The sequence below is a fragment of the Martes martes genome (genome assembly GCF_963455335.1).
Source record: "Martes martes genome assembly, chromosome: 6".
Taxonomy (NCBI): domain Eukaryota; kingdom Metazoa; phylum Chordata; class Mammalia; order Carnivora; family Mustelidae; genus Martes; species Martes martes.
In genome coordinates this window covers 80778960-80794430 of record NC_137893.1, presented here as the reverse complement: position 1 = coordinate 80794430, position 15471 = coordinate 80778960, and the positions used below count along the sequence as shown (strand labels likewise).

The following is a 15471-nucleotide window of genomic DNA, read 5'->3' as shown; positions in this document are numbered from 1 at the left end:
TCTTTCCCTTGCTCTCAAATAAATAAATCTTAAAAAAAAAAGTTATATTATTAAAATGCTTTCAAGGACTTCACTGGCCTGAAATAAAAATATTCTTACATGTTGATTCAGAATTAAAGGTTATTTTTACACTTTCCTTTTTTGACCAGAAATACAATTTTTGAGACTGTACCTATTTCCCTCAAGATGCCCGTGTGCTTCTTTGGTACACACTAAATACCATGTAAGAGAAAGTCTTGTGGAATCACATAGCGTAAGAAAAATAGGACACAGCAGGATAAAATGTGACCTCAGGACATTAGACATTTCAGCTCTGAAACTCGTTCAGGGAGAAAACAGCTGCAGTAGTCCTTCTGCCCGCTGCTGACTCCCCTGTGCATCCTCGAGACCATGGGTTTAGCCTGTAATACCATTGGCCCGGAAAGGGAATAGAGTGCCTTAGGGGGTAACTGATTCTAAGACTTGAGACAGGAAAAAAATCAAAACGTGTCTGGAGCATGCTGTTGTTTTCAGATACTATGGATACTTTTAGAAATGTCAGAGTCCTGAAAGGACATTGGCATCGATATAATGGGACTTCCTATTGATCAAGTTGTGAGACTCCGAGTATCAAATACAACAAGCACAGCAAGGCAGTCATAACAAAAAAGTAGACTGTGATGCAAGTTTAAATTTTTTAGTAAGTAAAGGAGTGTTCATATTTTATTTTTTTTAAGGTTTTATTTATTTGAGAGAGAGAGGGAGAGCACACAAGTGGGGGGAGGGGCAGAGGGAGAGAGAGAAGCAGATGCCCCCCTGAGCAGGGTACCCAATGCAGAACTCGATCCCAGGACCCCGGGATCAAGATCCAAACCAAGGACAACCACTTAACAGACTGAGCCACCAAGGTGCCCCACACTGAGTATTTTATTCCTTCTAATAATTTTGTCTGTTTACAATATTTACATATATAGTTATTTCCAACCACATAAGCATCAAAGAAAAAATACACAGAACTAGGAAGCTGGCCAAAGGATCCTGATAGACGGTACTAAAATAAAAAACAGGACAGGTTTATTAGCATAAATAATAGGATATCAGGTGAGCACAAATAATAACCAGGTAGCAGGTGGCACAGGTGATCATATACAATAATTAAGGAAGAGAGACAATTTAACACCATATTTTAAAACATGAATTATTCCATGTCCTGAAGAGATAAGTTAACTACACAAACTAAATCCCTCATTACCAAGAAATGAAAGCTCTAGAATCACGATGCCCAATAGGGAATGCAGCCATTTTCAATAATGAAAACAGAACAGATCGAAATACCCGAGTGACAAGCCAACAGGTTAGGCACTACAAGCCATGCAAAGCTTAATGCATCATAGGTGCAAACCACAGTAAGTTTCAAAGATGAACACTTATAAGAAGAGGAATTAATAGTTTACCACACACACACACACACACACACACACACACACACGAGACACAGCTCTGCATGATGACTCATGATTGAATCACCCCGGTCCACTACACATTCAGGCCAGACGGTGTACAGACCAAGATTCACCTGGTCAGTAACCCAGTAATCCTCTCTTCTTCTCTCATTTCTGGTCAGACCACTGAAATGCAGGAAAGTACTGAGACACTGGGAATAGATCACATTAAGAATCATATTACACTAGGAAGTTATTAAGTACGGAAATAGTAAGAAATTACCCAAACCATGCTCTTAATGTTTTAGAATAGGTTGAAGTGAATGTGCAATAATACATTTTATAATCACTGCTTATAGATGTCTTTTACCAGCTATTTAAGCTGTTATTTCAAATGATTCAACCATACTAAATTTGTACTCACAATTTAAATTTTTTCAGAAAATTTAATTAGTCAATTTTGCAATTAACTTGTAAATACTCAAGAAAATTTGGGGCTCCTTACTTTTTTGGTATGAATTTAATGAAGCAATCTTTAAACAAAGTATGTACAGTTTTGGGTATTCTTCACATCTAAAGGTGCCTCAAACAACGAGAGCCTCCATTAATTATTATTTTAAAAATTCATAATTCAGAAGAGAAAGTCTATAATTATCAAACCCTAAAAGCCCCTGCTAGAATCCAAAGGGAGAAGTGATTTTAAAAGGACTTAAGACAGACAAACCTTGAGATGTCTATTTCTATCAGTCATCATTTGCTTGGTTTTGAAGGACAAATGAATCGTAACTTAGTAGGAATCACATTTCCCTACTAACCACTTGGGTAGATGCCATGACATGTGATTGAGATTACTGAACATTCTCCTTCTAACTACAGGATTTAGGTTGTGCTGAGGGTAGGCCCCCAATGAAACAACGAATCTGAAGCACAAAATGGTCAGTACTTCACAAAGCTACAGTTTGACCAGCTGCCAGATCTTTAGGAATGCCATGGAATTGTAAGGATGCCTCTCAAAGAAGGAAAAGCATTAGTCCCATCCAATCTGACACATGAGAAAAGACACAGAAATAATATTACAAAAATCACATGGTTTTGGTAAATCCTAATAAATATTCACCACACTTTGCCTATCTTGGGTGAAGAATAAATTAGGAAACAAACAAACAAACAAAAAACAGAAAAGAGTTCATCTAACCTGTTAGCTTTCTGAGGGCTACCTTCCTGGCATTTGTTCCTGAGTGAATGGGAGAAACAATTTTAGGAAGATCCAAGTCCCACTTAAAGAAAAAAAAAGAGAGAGAGAGAGAGAGAGAGAACAAAACCAACAAAAAACCAAATCAAAACAAACAGAAACATCTTTGGGAATACAAGTATTCCATCTGCAAAGTTAAGCACAATGTCAATTAATGCCAGTGCTGGTATCACACTGCCCAACCTTGATTATACAACTTTGCAAGTCATGAAGATAAGCCTGAAATTATAAAACCTGTTGGGGGAGCTGGTATTCGGAATGGTACTCTCGATAGGGCCAATAGTTCTGTACACATATAAACACGTGTCCATACCCCGAAGGTTCTGGGTGGAGTTGGGGAGGCTGAAATTTGACCAGAAAACTTTTCATGATTATGGCTTTTTTCTCATTTCTTCATTCCAATCAAAATCCAGTGCTTCGTCATCTAGTTCCGATAAAGTAAAGAGAGATTTTTTGGAAAGAAGCAATCTCTCACTGGACCCCTCCAGCTGAAAAGTTTTCCTTTTCCTGCCAAGCACTGTAGCTGCAGCCCCGGGACGAGGGCTGGTGCCTCTCGCCCCCTGGTTCTCACTTTCAGGAGGAGGAGGGGATTCTGACTTGGATTCAGAGGGGGATGTAAAGGAGAAGTGTGCCAGTTTGGCTAATGTGCAAGCATGAACCTTGCTGCTTTTAATATTGCATGAGACCTCTTCTTTTCTGTCTCTTTGGCAAGTAGGAGGAGAATGCCCAGTCTGGTTCCCAAGCTCAAATTCAGGCTGGGTAACTCTTCCTTCAGGGCCACGTTTGCTTTTCTCTCTTGGTCTGTCTTCCTCCAGTGCCTGCTGCGACACATCCATTGCCTGATCCTGTGGCTGATCTGAGTTTCTGCTTCCTGAGGTAGAGGCCAACTTTTGTGGAGACTTTCCAGGCACAACTGCTTCTCTGCTCACTCTCTGGAGAACTCCAGGACTTGGAACTGCTCCTTTAGTTGTGCCAGGAGACATAGGACTGTGGTCTTCAGGGGAGTGGGTCAGTTTTGACTTCTGTTTGAAAGTAAATTTCGCCAGTTTGGCCAGTGGGGGACCTGGACTATCAGCACTTCCAAGCTCAGGCTCTTCCATTTGAGCAAGGGATTTCTGTCTCTTTCTTTTGGGAGTTTCCAGTGCTCCTTTGGGGCCACACAAAGAACTGGAATAAGGGTGAGAAGGGCCTGCGGGCTGTACGGGCACCGTGGCGGGGTTCCTGCACAACTCCTGGGCGCTGGCCTTGCGCAGCTGGTGCAGTTTCCTGGAGACATGATGAGTCAGTACCGAGTCCGGCTCGCCAGCAGACCCTGCTGCTTCCGGAACAACTGCTGCCTTTTTTGCCTCTTTCCCTTCAACGTGGTCTACGTGCTCTGGCCTCCGTGAAGCTTCTGTCTCTCCTGGTGCTGGAAGCTGTCCAGTTTCCATTTTGCTCCTTTGGCCAGGCTCACCCTTCCCCTTTCCCTGAGCTTTGTTCTTGAAGGTCTGCAAAGCCATTTTCCCACCATTTGTTTTGGGAGATACCGGCACAGTATTTTGAGGTTCAAGCTGATGAGTTGCTATGGAGTCAAACCAGTCCAAACTGTCATCTTTGCTATTTTTGTGCTCAGCAGAATGTTTTCTATTTGCTCGTCTGCTAGGCCCCCCATGGGATAGGGGATCGGAAAGTGGGCTTCCCTTGGGACTGGGTCCAGGAGAGGAGGTCAGCATGCTCCAGTTCACTTCCTGCTGTGCTGACCAGATTCCGGACTTTGCTGCTTCTCCTGGGTCATTTTTTGAGGTTCCTGGGTTAGTCTCTGCCTCCACTGCCTGTGGCTGGGATCGGTGCACATTCTGATTCTGCAACCTGTAGCAGAGATAAATTAGGAACATGTACTGAAAAGAAGAGAATTTGCACTAACCTTTCCATTTCTTGAGTCTCTGAGATGCCATGTAAAAGGCTTGAGTCCAACATAATTCCAAGTTCATGCCAAATACAGTCTCTTAGAGCAGCAGGAGGAAATTATCCTTTCTCATCAGTACAGAATTTAAATGGCTCTGATAATCATTTTAAAAAGTTAAATAAAGGAAATGGAGTAGCAGGTTTGTCTACGTTTTAAGCTCTCCCTACAAGTCTGTCTGAAGGTCAGTATAAAATGCTCATTCTAATCTCTCCTGTTGAATGTTCCGCCGAAGACAAGCTTGTTATCTGCTCAGCAGCCGAGTGCTGAGCAAGTGGTTGTTTTATAGCCAGTTTGCAAATGAGAAACAATGTGGAAGAGCAGAAATTATGATCTCCTCACATGTCTCTACCTGAGTACTGAATGCTGGTACACCTGAAAGTCACCTTCCTGGGGAGCAGAGACCACGCTTCCCCTGCATTGTGGCTCACGCTGCCCCGGGGGCATCACTTTCACGGCACACAGCCTCCAGGCAGCTAGGACTTCTTTCCTGCAAAACTCAGCCCACATTTCAACATGAGCCCTACATGAGCTACTCTCTATCAAGCTGACAGAGAGCTGAAACCTATTGACCTCCTGGAATGATCTGATCAGTGACAGTCATTTTTAATTGTGGGCATATTAGAAACTGAAATAATACGAGAGGGCCAATTTGTAACAGACACGGTAGTTTCTCAAAAGGAGGTCCTTCAGAAAGCCCTTCCTAACAACTCAGAAATAGCTTCTCAGTGTAAGGGGCAACATGACCCTGCTTCCACGTGTTACATTTGAAAAGGAATTAAACCAAAGAGAGGATAAGTAAATTATTCTAAAAATCATGTGTAATCATAGAAAAAGGCGAAGAAGAAAAGACTTAAATTTAAATGAATTTTAAATTTAAATATATTTAAATACATTAAAATGTTAACGGTAGGCCTCTCTGGGAAATAAGATTATATGCGATTTTTGCTTTCCTAATTTATTACTGTTACTTTCCAAAGTACACTATAGAGAACATGTATTACCTCTTATGATCAGGAAAAAACCCCCTCAAAATTATTGTAAAAATACTGGGTTATATTCACTTCCTGTAGATTTGGACACATCAATACAGCAAAATCCATATTCATTGGAGTTATAACCAAACTAAAAAGAAATAGCTTTCAAAATTACTACTATCTAATATACATCAAACTGAGGTCAGGGATATTTGTAATTGTGCAAGCTCCATAAAAATGTTCTAGAAGACAGGGAATTTTAAACGGGTAGAATAATTAAGCTGTCCCAATTTAGTCTAATTCTGACTTTGGGAATTAAATTCTCCCTGACATAAAATGCCGGCAGTTTCACTATACCTTCCTCAAACACAGCTTCCTTGCATTCTGTTTTCAGGTGGTTACAATGGCCACCATTTGAGGTTGGCTGTCACTCACAAGCATTTTCCAAAAGAAAAGTGTAATAAAAATACAAATATTTGTATGACTCATATATGACCCCCTTAAGGGATAGAGAACTCTTCCCTGTGGGGATAAACCCATCCGCTGCTTGGGCTTTTCTCACATGGTAAGATTGGCTTTAGCTGTGTCTTAGAGGCTGTTCACTTACATTTGCTGGGCACCTGGGTTTATAGCTTTGAGGATCAACGCCCTGAACATGACCCTGCATTTCAAAGATGTCTATACCAGAAGAAAAGAATATTTTAAGGTAGAATCCTTTTATTTTATTTTATTTTTTTCCCCCAGATCATTACCTATTCTTTTTTCTTTATCTTTCCCTTCAGGTGGATCATGTTGAATTCGATAAGTCCAGCTGCGATTTTTCTTTCACAGAACACCGATTCTGAGCTTCATAATCCTTTCCTTCCTGAATCCAGCATATGACAGCTTTTGGCGGTCTGCATGACCAATTTCTGGTCAGTCAAAATGAGCAGCCTCTCCAAAAGCCAAGCCGGGCCCAGGGCAGGCTGAAAAGGATCCCCTACATCAAACCATGAAAGAACCAAAGGAATAGCTTTCATCTCAATACCATGCTCTGGATCATTCAAAAGCCAGGAGACCAAAAGAAAAGGGCTGAGTTTATGTAAAGGGCAAGATGACTGCAGGCTGGCACTTGGGTATTAGCAACACACAGCCAGTCCCCACACTGCCCCAGGAAGGCTGTGCTGGAGTCTGACACAGAATGCTAATGGATGAAGGCAGTGAGGGAAAGGAGAAAAGCCAGGAAAAGAATTCTCAGGGTTCTACTGATTGCGTCAACTGTCCCACTGCAGTCCCCACATTCTCCTTCAGCATGTGCTCTGCTTCCACACGTCTCCATTCACCAGCCCCCAGATTTGAGGTCAAGGCCAAGTGCCGCCTCAGGGCAGTTACTGAGCCACTTGCACTGACTACGAAGATACCCAAAAGGATATCCCAGCCGCTGCTCACTTGTGTTTCACAGGTACACACTCCAAGTCTAGCTTTTTAGAAGCTCATATATGCTGGGAGCAACCAAACACTAAAGTGGGGGCAAAAATTCTTTAGGTAATGCACGTGACATGTTCCTTTCCACGTGTCCACATTTTAACAAATCATTAGAAAGCAGAGTTTTGAAACATTACTTTTGTCACCCTGTGAGATGAGACCAATTTTCTTCTTCAACAAAATATATCATTCTCACTGGGGATTTTTTTTTTTTTTTTAGTCTGTTAAATATGTAAAATTTTAAAAGTCATGACTGGGCATATAGGGAAGGAAAATCATGATGCTGAAGGGAGGGTCAGAGCTGTTGCTAATGAACCAGGAGGGCCCCTCCCAGGTGAAAGTCAGTACTAGTTATCTCTACTTCCCTAACTTGCCCCACATGCTAGCTACAGCTGGCCTAAGAGCAGTCTGGGCCTGAGTCTTCTGTGATTTTTCTTTCACCAGGTTTATATAAAGATCAAATACTTACTATGCTTGGAAGAAAGCTTTAAAAACATTAAGAATAAAATTTAAATACTAATAAACACTAAGATTCTTTATGTAAGCTCCCCACATGTCCTTTCTTGGCAAGGAAAAATGATAAAGCCAAATTATTAAAATATTTTGTGTCTGGGTCTGGCCTGGGATAGAGCACTTTCCTGGAGTCCAACTTCTTTCTCAACAGCATCCCCAGCCACCTCTCTGAATAGCACTGCTCTACTTCTAGGGAGCCAAAGAAAAACAGAAGAAGTAGTCACAATAAACAGAATGAAGCCCACTTAAAAAGATTTCTTGATTCCATGGAAACTGTGTGTCTTGAGTGTAAACTGTGACTAGCCAACCTTGGTGCTTCTCATGTAATTGGGAACCAGTGGTAAAAATTCAGCAAATTAATATATAGTTTGCTATATATAGTAAAGAACCACTCAGTGTTCTCTCTGAGGCTCACCAAACCAGCAAGCCAAGGAAATGTAGCTATGGAAGGCTCCAAAGAGGGCAGCTGTCAATTCCCTCATTCTTGTATGTCTATGTCACTCCCATTTCCCTCTACCTTGCATGAGGCCTGATCTTGTGACTTGCTCTGACCTTCAAAATGTGACAGAAATGATGTCGTACCACTTCTGGCCCAGCTCATAAGAGACCTGGCAGCTTCAATTTTTGTTCTGTTCAAATTTTGTTCTGTTGGAGCCTTAAGCTACTGTACAGAGCGGCCAGCCATCCCTGCTAAGGCACCACACATGTGAGGCAAGCCATTCTGAATGTTCCAGTCCCACCTGAGCTCCCAGCTAAACACAGGTGTGCTGCCAGCCAGCACCATGTGGAGTGGAGAGAAGCATTCTCACTGAGCCCCCCTGAATTTCTGACTCAGAAGAGTGAGCACTAAAATGGTGGTGGGGGTGTTCTTTTTTGTTTGATTTTTAAGCCCCTGAGCTTTCCCATCATTGATTACACAGCAACAGGTAACTGAGCCAATCGCCTTCAGATGGTATAGACAGACTTTCCACTTAATTTCCACTTCTTTCATTTCACTAAATGTCGAACAAGGATCTTCCATTATAAGTCTTGCTTGGACTTCTTTTCTCACCTTTCAAGTCTTCTTAGCTCTTCACTCAAGAGGCTGTGTAGCTCCAGCTTTTCCAGAATAAGCTCACACTGCCTCTTGTACTGCTTCAGAGGGTTTTCAGGAAAGGCAGTGTGGAGTGCATTCACACCTCCTAGCAGTGCACCTCCCTGAAGGGGTGAAAAAATGGGAAATAGCAGGGGAGTCACCAGAAAACACCCACTAGAGACCACAGCTCCCAGATCAGCTTTCTCCACCCCCATCTTGGGTATCACAATCACCTGGGGGCCTTTTCCAAATTTCAGCAGTTCTCTGCCTCCATTCCTGGCAGCAAGCATTGCTCTAGGAAGCACACTGCCTCTAGTGAGACCATGAGCATCCCTCAGACGTGCTGAGGGAAAAAAAGAGAGAGACCCACTACTGTACCCAGTGGGCCAAAGCAATGCTACTGATGCAAAGGGTATTTCCACGACAAGTTTTCCCCCTTCTTTTAAATGGTTTCCTTTGGATCTAGTTCCTTTGGATCTATATCCAGAATATGATCATTTTTATAACTTCTGATATGCTCTAAATTGTCTTGTCTTTTTTTACATTCTTATAATTAGGGTTCGAATATTAGGTGCAAAATGCTCTCACCTGCATCGAAGATTCCATCACTGACACAGCTGTCACGGCATCTTCCAGAGTCACAGCGTCACGAAACATCAGGCGAGCGTGAGCTAAGAAAATCAGGAAGACAAATGTTTTTAGTGAGTATTTGAGGTGATATATGCAATACTTTATCTGAGGCCCTTGAAAAATTATATTTAATGAATGCACTACTAATCACAAATTCATTTTACTAAAACAAGCACAGAGGTCTAATTTCAACTAGCTTTAAAGTTGTTTCTCTAATAATGGGCCTAATCTTGCACAGCCCATGGCAATTCTGGGTATTTATATGAAAAAGTACTCTGGGCTCCAAAAGGAAAGGGGTTCTAGGAGCATATCTCTAATATTCAATAACTTTTAATCCTTATTTTCTTGTCTTTTATAGAAATATATAGTATAAAACTTGTTTCTTTTCTCTGACACTTCTCTTTATCTGTGGGTTTTTCAAAACTACCAAACTCACCAGCCTGCATTTGGGGTACTTCTTGTCTTAATAATGCTATAAATCCTTGACAATGTAAAGTGCACTGGTTTTACAGAACTTTTTATTAAGCATTCTGTCATCATATGATACATTCAGTTCATGTGGAATTTTTTTTAAGAGTTAATTTAACAAGAACTATGAATAAAAGTCACTGTTAGGAAAAAGGTCTTGAGATGCAGGTTCCTTGTATGAATGCACGAAGTCTCAGGTCTTTGGGATGGGCAGTTTCCTACGTTAGTGGTGGGGTGTGAATGGCAATTAGTGAGAAAAAAAACCAGAGATGCTACATAGGAAACAACTCTAAATAAGAAAGCGTTCCACCCCAAATGCTAACAGACTGTCACTGAGAACAAACATTAGTAAATAAGACTTTCTAAATTAATCATGTCTCTAAGATTCTGCTTTCTTAATGATGCTACATTCTACTCAATACCCATAATCTGTCCCCAGAAGAACGGAAGTTTCACAGCTCAGAGTCTTTACTTTCTAAGTGACTATGAGCACCTTAGGATTCTTCTTATTCATCTTTGAATTCATGGTGCCAAGCTCCATGCCTTGCACATATTGGGCACCCAACAGAAGTATTATTTGTTGAATGAAATAAACCTTCTGCTAATCGGATCAAGCTTTCCAACAGACGGATGGTGGTCCGGGCAGCGTTCCGGGAATCACTCTGCCGCTGCATCTGGTAGTACCGGAGAAGGACCTGATTACCCTCATCAGACAGCGTGGGCTGGAGATTCCGAATCAGGCAGAAGTAGGTCTTCATCTTTTCCATGCTCCAGAGCCTTTCTGATTTGCTTGGGTAACCTGTATGTATCAGGTGCTAGGTCAGTAATTTCTAGGAATAGGTAAACATCTCGCTTTAAGGGTTTTGATAAAGTTCTTACACTCATTTTTAAAAAAGATAACCTTTAAGTCTGTGGCCACTAAAACCTAGATCTGACTCAAGAATAACACAGAGTTCAAGAATAAGCAGCCTTAGGATCTAAGCTCAATAAAGGTAAACTTCCTACAGGGGCTAAAATTATCCACAATAATTCTGGTCCATCCTATAGTAATACATAGTATTTGAGTAAATCTAATTAAAGAGAAACTTACATTTAGAGATTTCTGTTTCATAATTCAGTCCACTTTTCTTCGCATGCAAGAGATGAGTGATAATTGTATATCATAAGGTTGTCTCCTTTCATCACAAAGAACACATGTACCGACTGTAATATCATCGGTAGGCCCTAGGCCTTCTACTCATTATTCTGGGCACACTAAATGGCTCCTCTGACTACCTTCTGTGCGAGCATTGCTCTAATGCTGCTTAGGTAGGATACCTTGGGTACTTATTTCATTTTCTTCAAAGAGAATTTCATGTGGTTATGTCTACTTTTTCTTGGTCAACTTGAATGATTCATCTTCACGTACCTTTGTTTTCTAAGATAAAGGAAGAAATTATATGATCCCAGTCTTCATTCTTGGTATCGAGCAGAACCAGGATCAGATCAAATCGACTTAAGAGGGGGCTGCCAAGGGCGATGTTCACAGACACGGACTCGTGGGTGTCATACTGGCCTTTGGGGTTAGTTGCTGCCAGGATGGTGGTCCTTGTGTTCAGCTTGCACACGAGGCTATTCAAAGAAAGGGTACAATTCACTGACTGTTGAGATTCAAATAAAAAGCAAAATTAAACTTGTTAATAAAAAGGGGCTACTCTTGTAACCTGAAAATCTAGAGAGGCTTATGTGTAAGAGGATGGGGAATGATACAAGGATGTATCACAAACAACAGGGCTGAAGGAAGTACCCTTACAGTAGCCTATCCTGAAGGGAAGTTACTACTGATTAAACACTTCTTATGCCCCTCCTATGAGCAGACCCCTCTGCTGGGTGCTAAGAGGTATACAAAACTAACTAAATATGAATACTGCTCTTAAGGAGCTTGCAATCTACAAGCCACAATGGTAAGAGAGGGAAGACTATGGTAAGTTCTAGAAGGATAAAGTTCCCAGGGGAAGTAAAGATGATGTATACTCATTTGTGTGGATGGAAGAGATGATTAGAGAAACATTATCAAGTAGCTTCATAACATCTGGACTTGAAGTGGGGGTAGACAGGTGTGTATATATATCCACATACCTACACATAAATATACACGCAGACATACCACACACATATTTGTGAGAGTGAAGGTGAGGGGCAGGGGTCAGGGGGACATTGGAGAATGGTTAGTGGATGAAGCAAAACTTCCTGTGTGTTCGCTTCTTTTGATTTCTCTAGAAGTGAAAGAAACAAGAGTCAGAAAGGGGGGGGGGGGAGAGAAACAAAGGAAATAAAAGATGGGGAGAGGGGGAAAGAAAATCAGGAAAAATAAGGATTGATTAGCATCATGTCTTTCGTTTGTTCTGAATATAATTGACACACTAACACAATGTTACATTAGTTTCAGGTGCATAAGTTAAGTTATTTGACAAGTTTATACATTATGCTATGTTCACCACAAGTGTGATCTGTCCCATTACATCACTACTACAATATCACTGACTATATTTCTTATGTTCTGCTTTTTATTCCCATGACTTAACTCAATACAAAACTGAACTAATTCCCTCTTCCTTTTGCCTATTTTGCCCAAACTCCATGCCCCTTCCCTTTGGCAACCATCAGTTTGTTCTTTGTAGTTATAGTTCTGATTCTGGTTTTTTTTTTTTTTAAAGATTTCATTTATGAGTGGAATCATATATGGTATTTGTCTTTCTCAGTCTGACTTATTTCACTCAGCATATCCTCTAGGTCTACTCATGTTGTCTCAAATAGCAGATCTCATCCTTTTTAATGGCTGTGTAATATTTGTGTGTGAGCGTGCATGCATGTGTGTACATACATACATATCACATTTTCCTTATACATTTGTCTACTGACGGACACTTAGTTTGCTTCCATGTCTTGGCTATTGTAAATAATGCTTCAATAAACATAAGAGTGCATGTATCTTTTTGAGTTAATGTTTTTGTTTTCCAATAGTGGAATTATTGGACCATATGGTGTTCCTATTTTTAATTTTTGAGGAACCTCCATACTGTCTTCCACAATGGCTATACCAATTTACATTGCCACCAACAGTACACGAGGGTTCCTTTTTCTCCACATCCTCACTAACATTTGTTGTTTCTTATCTTTTTGATTTTAGCCATTCTAACAGGTGATATCTCATGATAGTTTTGATTTGCATTTCCCTGATGATTAGTGACACTGAGCATCTTTTTATGTGTCTGTTGGCCATCTGTATGTCGTCTTTGGAAAAATGTCTATTCAGGTCCAGAAAAATCCTAAACAATCTACCAGAAAAGTACCAGAATAAACAAATTTAGTAAAATGGTAAGATACAAAATTATTACCAAGAAATTTATAGCTTTTCCATACACTAACACTGAAACTGCAGAAAGAGAAATTTAAAAACAACACCATTTATAGCTGCACCAAAAAGAATAAAATACCTGGAAAGAAGCTTAACCAAAGAGGTGAATGACCTATACTCTGAAAACTATAAAACACTGATGAAAGAAACTGAAGGTGACACAAACAAATGGAAAGATTTTCCAGGCTCATGGGTTGGAAGAACAAAAACTGTTAAAATGTCTACACTACCCAAAGTAATCTACAGGTTCAATGTAATCCCTAACAAAAGACTAACATTATTTTTCACAGAACAGAATAATAAAAAAAATTTGTATGGAATCACAGAAGACCCCAAATAGTCAAAACAATCCCGAGAAAGAACAAAGATGGAGGTATCACAATTCTAGATCTCAAGATATATTACGAAGCTGTAGTAACTGAAACAATAATGTACTGGCACAAAAAACCAGAAACATAGATCGATGGAGCAGAACAGAGACTCCAGAAACAAATTCATGATTACATGGTCAGTTCATCTATGAGAAAGGAGGCAAGAATATACAATGGGGAAAAGACAGTTTTTTCAATAAATAGTTCTGTGAAAATTGGACAGCTACATGTAGAAGACTGAAACTGCACTACTTTCTAATACCATGAACAAAAATGAAATGGATTAAAGACCTAAACATGAAACCTGAAGCCATAAAAATCCTAGAGGAGAACATGGGCAGCAACTTCTCTGACATCAACCATAGCAACTCTTTTCTTTTCTTTTTTTCTTTTCTTTACTTTTTATTCTCTCTCTCCTTCTTCCCTCTGTCCCTCCCTCCCTCCCTTCCTTCCTCTTTCTTTCCCTTCCTTTCAATAGATTTTATTTATTTACTTATTTGAAAGAGAGAGTGTGTGTGTGTCTCCTTGCACAAGCAGGGAGGAGTGGCAGAGGGGGAGAGAGAGGGACAAGCAGAGTCCACACTGAGCCCCTGAAGCGGGACTCAATCTCAGGACCCTGAGATCATGACCTGAGCTGAAACGGAGTCGGACGCTTAACTGATTGAGCCACCCAAGTGCCCCATATAGCAACATTTTTCTAGATATGTCTGCTAAGACAAGGGAAATGAAAGCAAAAATAAACTATTGGGAATACATCAAAATAAAAAGCTTCTTCACAGCAAAGGAAACAAAAGACAATTTACTGAATGGGAGAAGATATTTGTAAATGATAAATCTGGAGGGGGTTAATATCCAAAGTATATAAAGAGCTTACACAACTCAGCACCAGAAAAACCAAACAATCCAATTAAAAAATGGGCAGAAGACCTGAATAGTTATTTTTCCAAAGAAGACATACGGATAGCCAACAGACATATGAAAAACATCACGTTTTTGAGGAGAAACAGTGAAGGGCAGACTGAGGAGGTCTGGGCACCGTGGGCAAGTTAGATGGCCAGGACCTGTGGAGGAGATGAGGCAATAGTAGGGGAAGGGGTACACAAGTCCTGAACAGAGCAGGGGTGCCAAGGGTATGGCTATGCCATAGCTTAGATACTGTTCTTAAACTTATTAATGACGGCCAAGTCCCCAAAATAACATGGCATATTCATTAACAATAACAAATGTCGATTCTTTTCTCTCTGTAAATCTGAATGCTCTCCACTCAATGGCCGTTTTTAGTTATAGTGGCATGTCTGCCTCTCAGCAGTCACAGACCAGTGACATCAGCAAACATGTGCTACATTTGTTAATGTCTGATCTATTTCCAGTTGGCTTTAGCGATCAGCCCATGCCCAGAGACTGAAAAAGTATGAGAATCTTTATTTGTGGTAAATGGCACAAGATGACACTCATGAAAGAATGACAAACAAGGCACTAAATCCCCCTTTAAAACCAAATCCCCCTTTAAAAAATTACTGAAAGGGGAAAATTCTGAACAGACAGTCCGCATCTTACAATTTATGTGCCAAAATGGCTTTGTAAAGGCAGTTGTTTAGAACTTGGAATCCAGTTTGCCAAAAAGAATGTAGTAAATTGTTCCTAACTAATCCTGCAAAACACATTTCACCCACTCTGAAGTGAGGCTGTTTGCCTTTATCATAGAAAGGAATATTGCTGGAATACTGGCAATGAGACAAAATACAACAGAAAAGAATTTAAAAAATTATTTTCAATGTGAGGTAAACTTGACTGTTCTTCCTCTCTCTGATCAATGAATAGATTTTAAGCCATTTCCTGTGTGCAGAGGACGGGACTGAGAATTCAGGAAGGTGTACACTGGTCCCTGCCTTCAGTCCGTTTACAACAGAACTGCTGGAGGCTGGGGAGGCACCGCACAGCGCCTGCCAAGCAGCGGATGA

General features: G+C 40.6%; 1 protein-coding gene across 1 annotated transcript in view; it reads right to left on the bottom strand.

Moving 5' to 3' along the window:
- Positions 1-888: 888 nt before the first annotated feature.
- Positions 889-15471, bottom strand: part of MCM9 (minichromosome maintenance 9 homologous recombination repair factor) — a 90582-nt gene continuing 75999 nt past the window's right edge. The window contains exons 9-13 of the mRNA XM_080806305.1: positions 11151-11353; positions 10338-10541; positions 9233-9315; positions 8621-8766; positions 889-4521 (exon numbers count right to left, since the gene is read on the bottom strand). Of these exons, the coding sequence (XP_080662431.1) occupies positions 3045-4521; positions 8621-8766; positions 9233-9315; positions 10338-10541; positions 11151-11353 (2113 nt within the window). The 3' untranslated portion in view covers positions 889-3044. The remainder of the gene's footprint in view (positions 4522-8620; positions 8767-9232; positions 9316-10337; positions 10542-11150; positions 11354-15471) is intronic.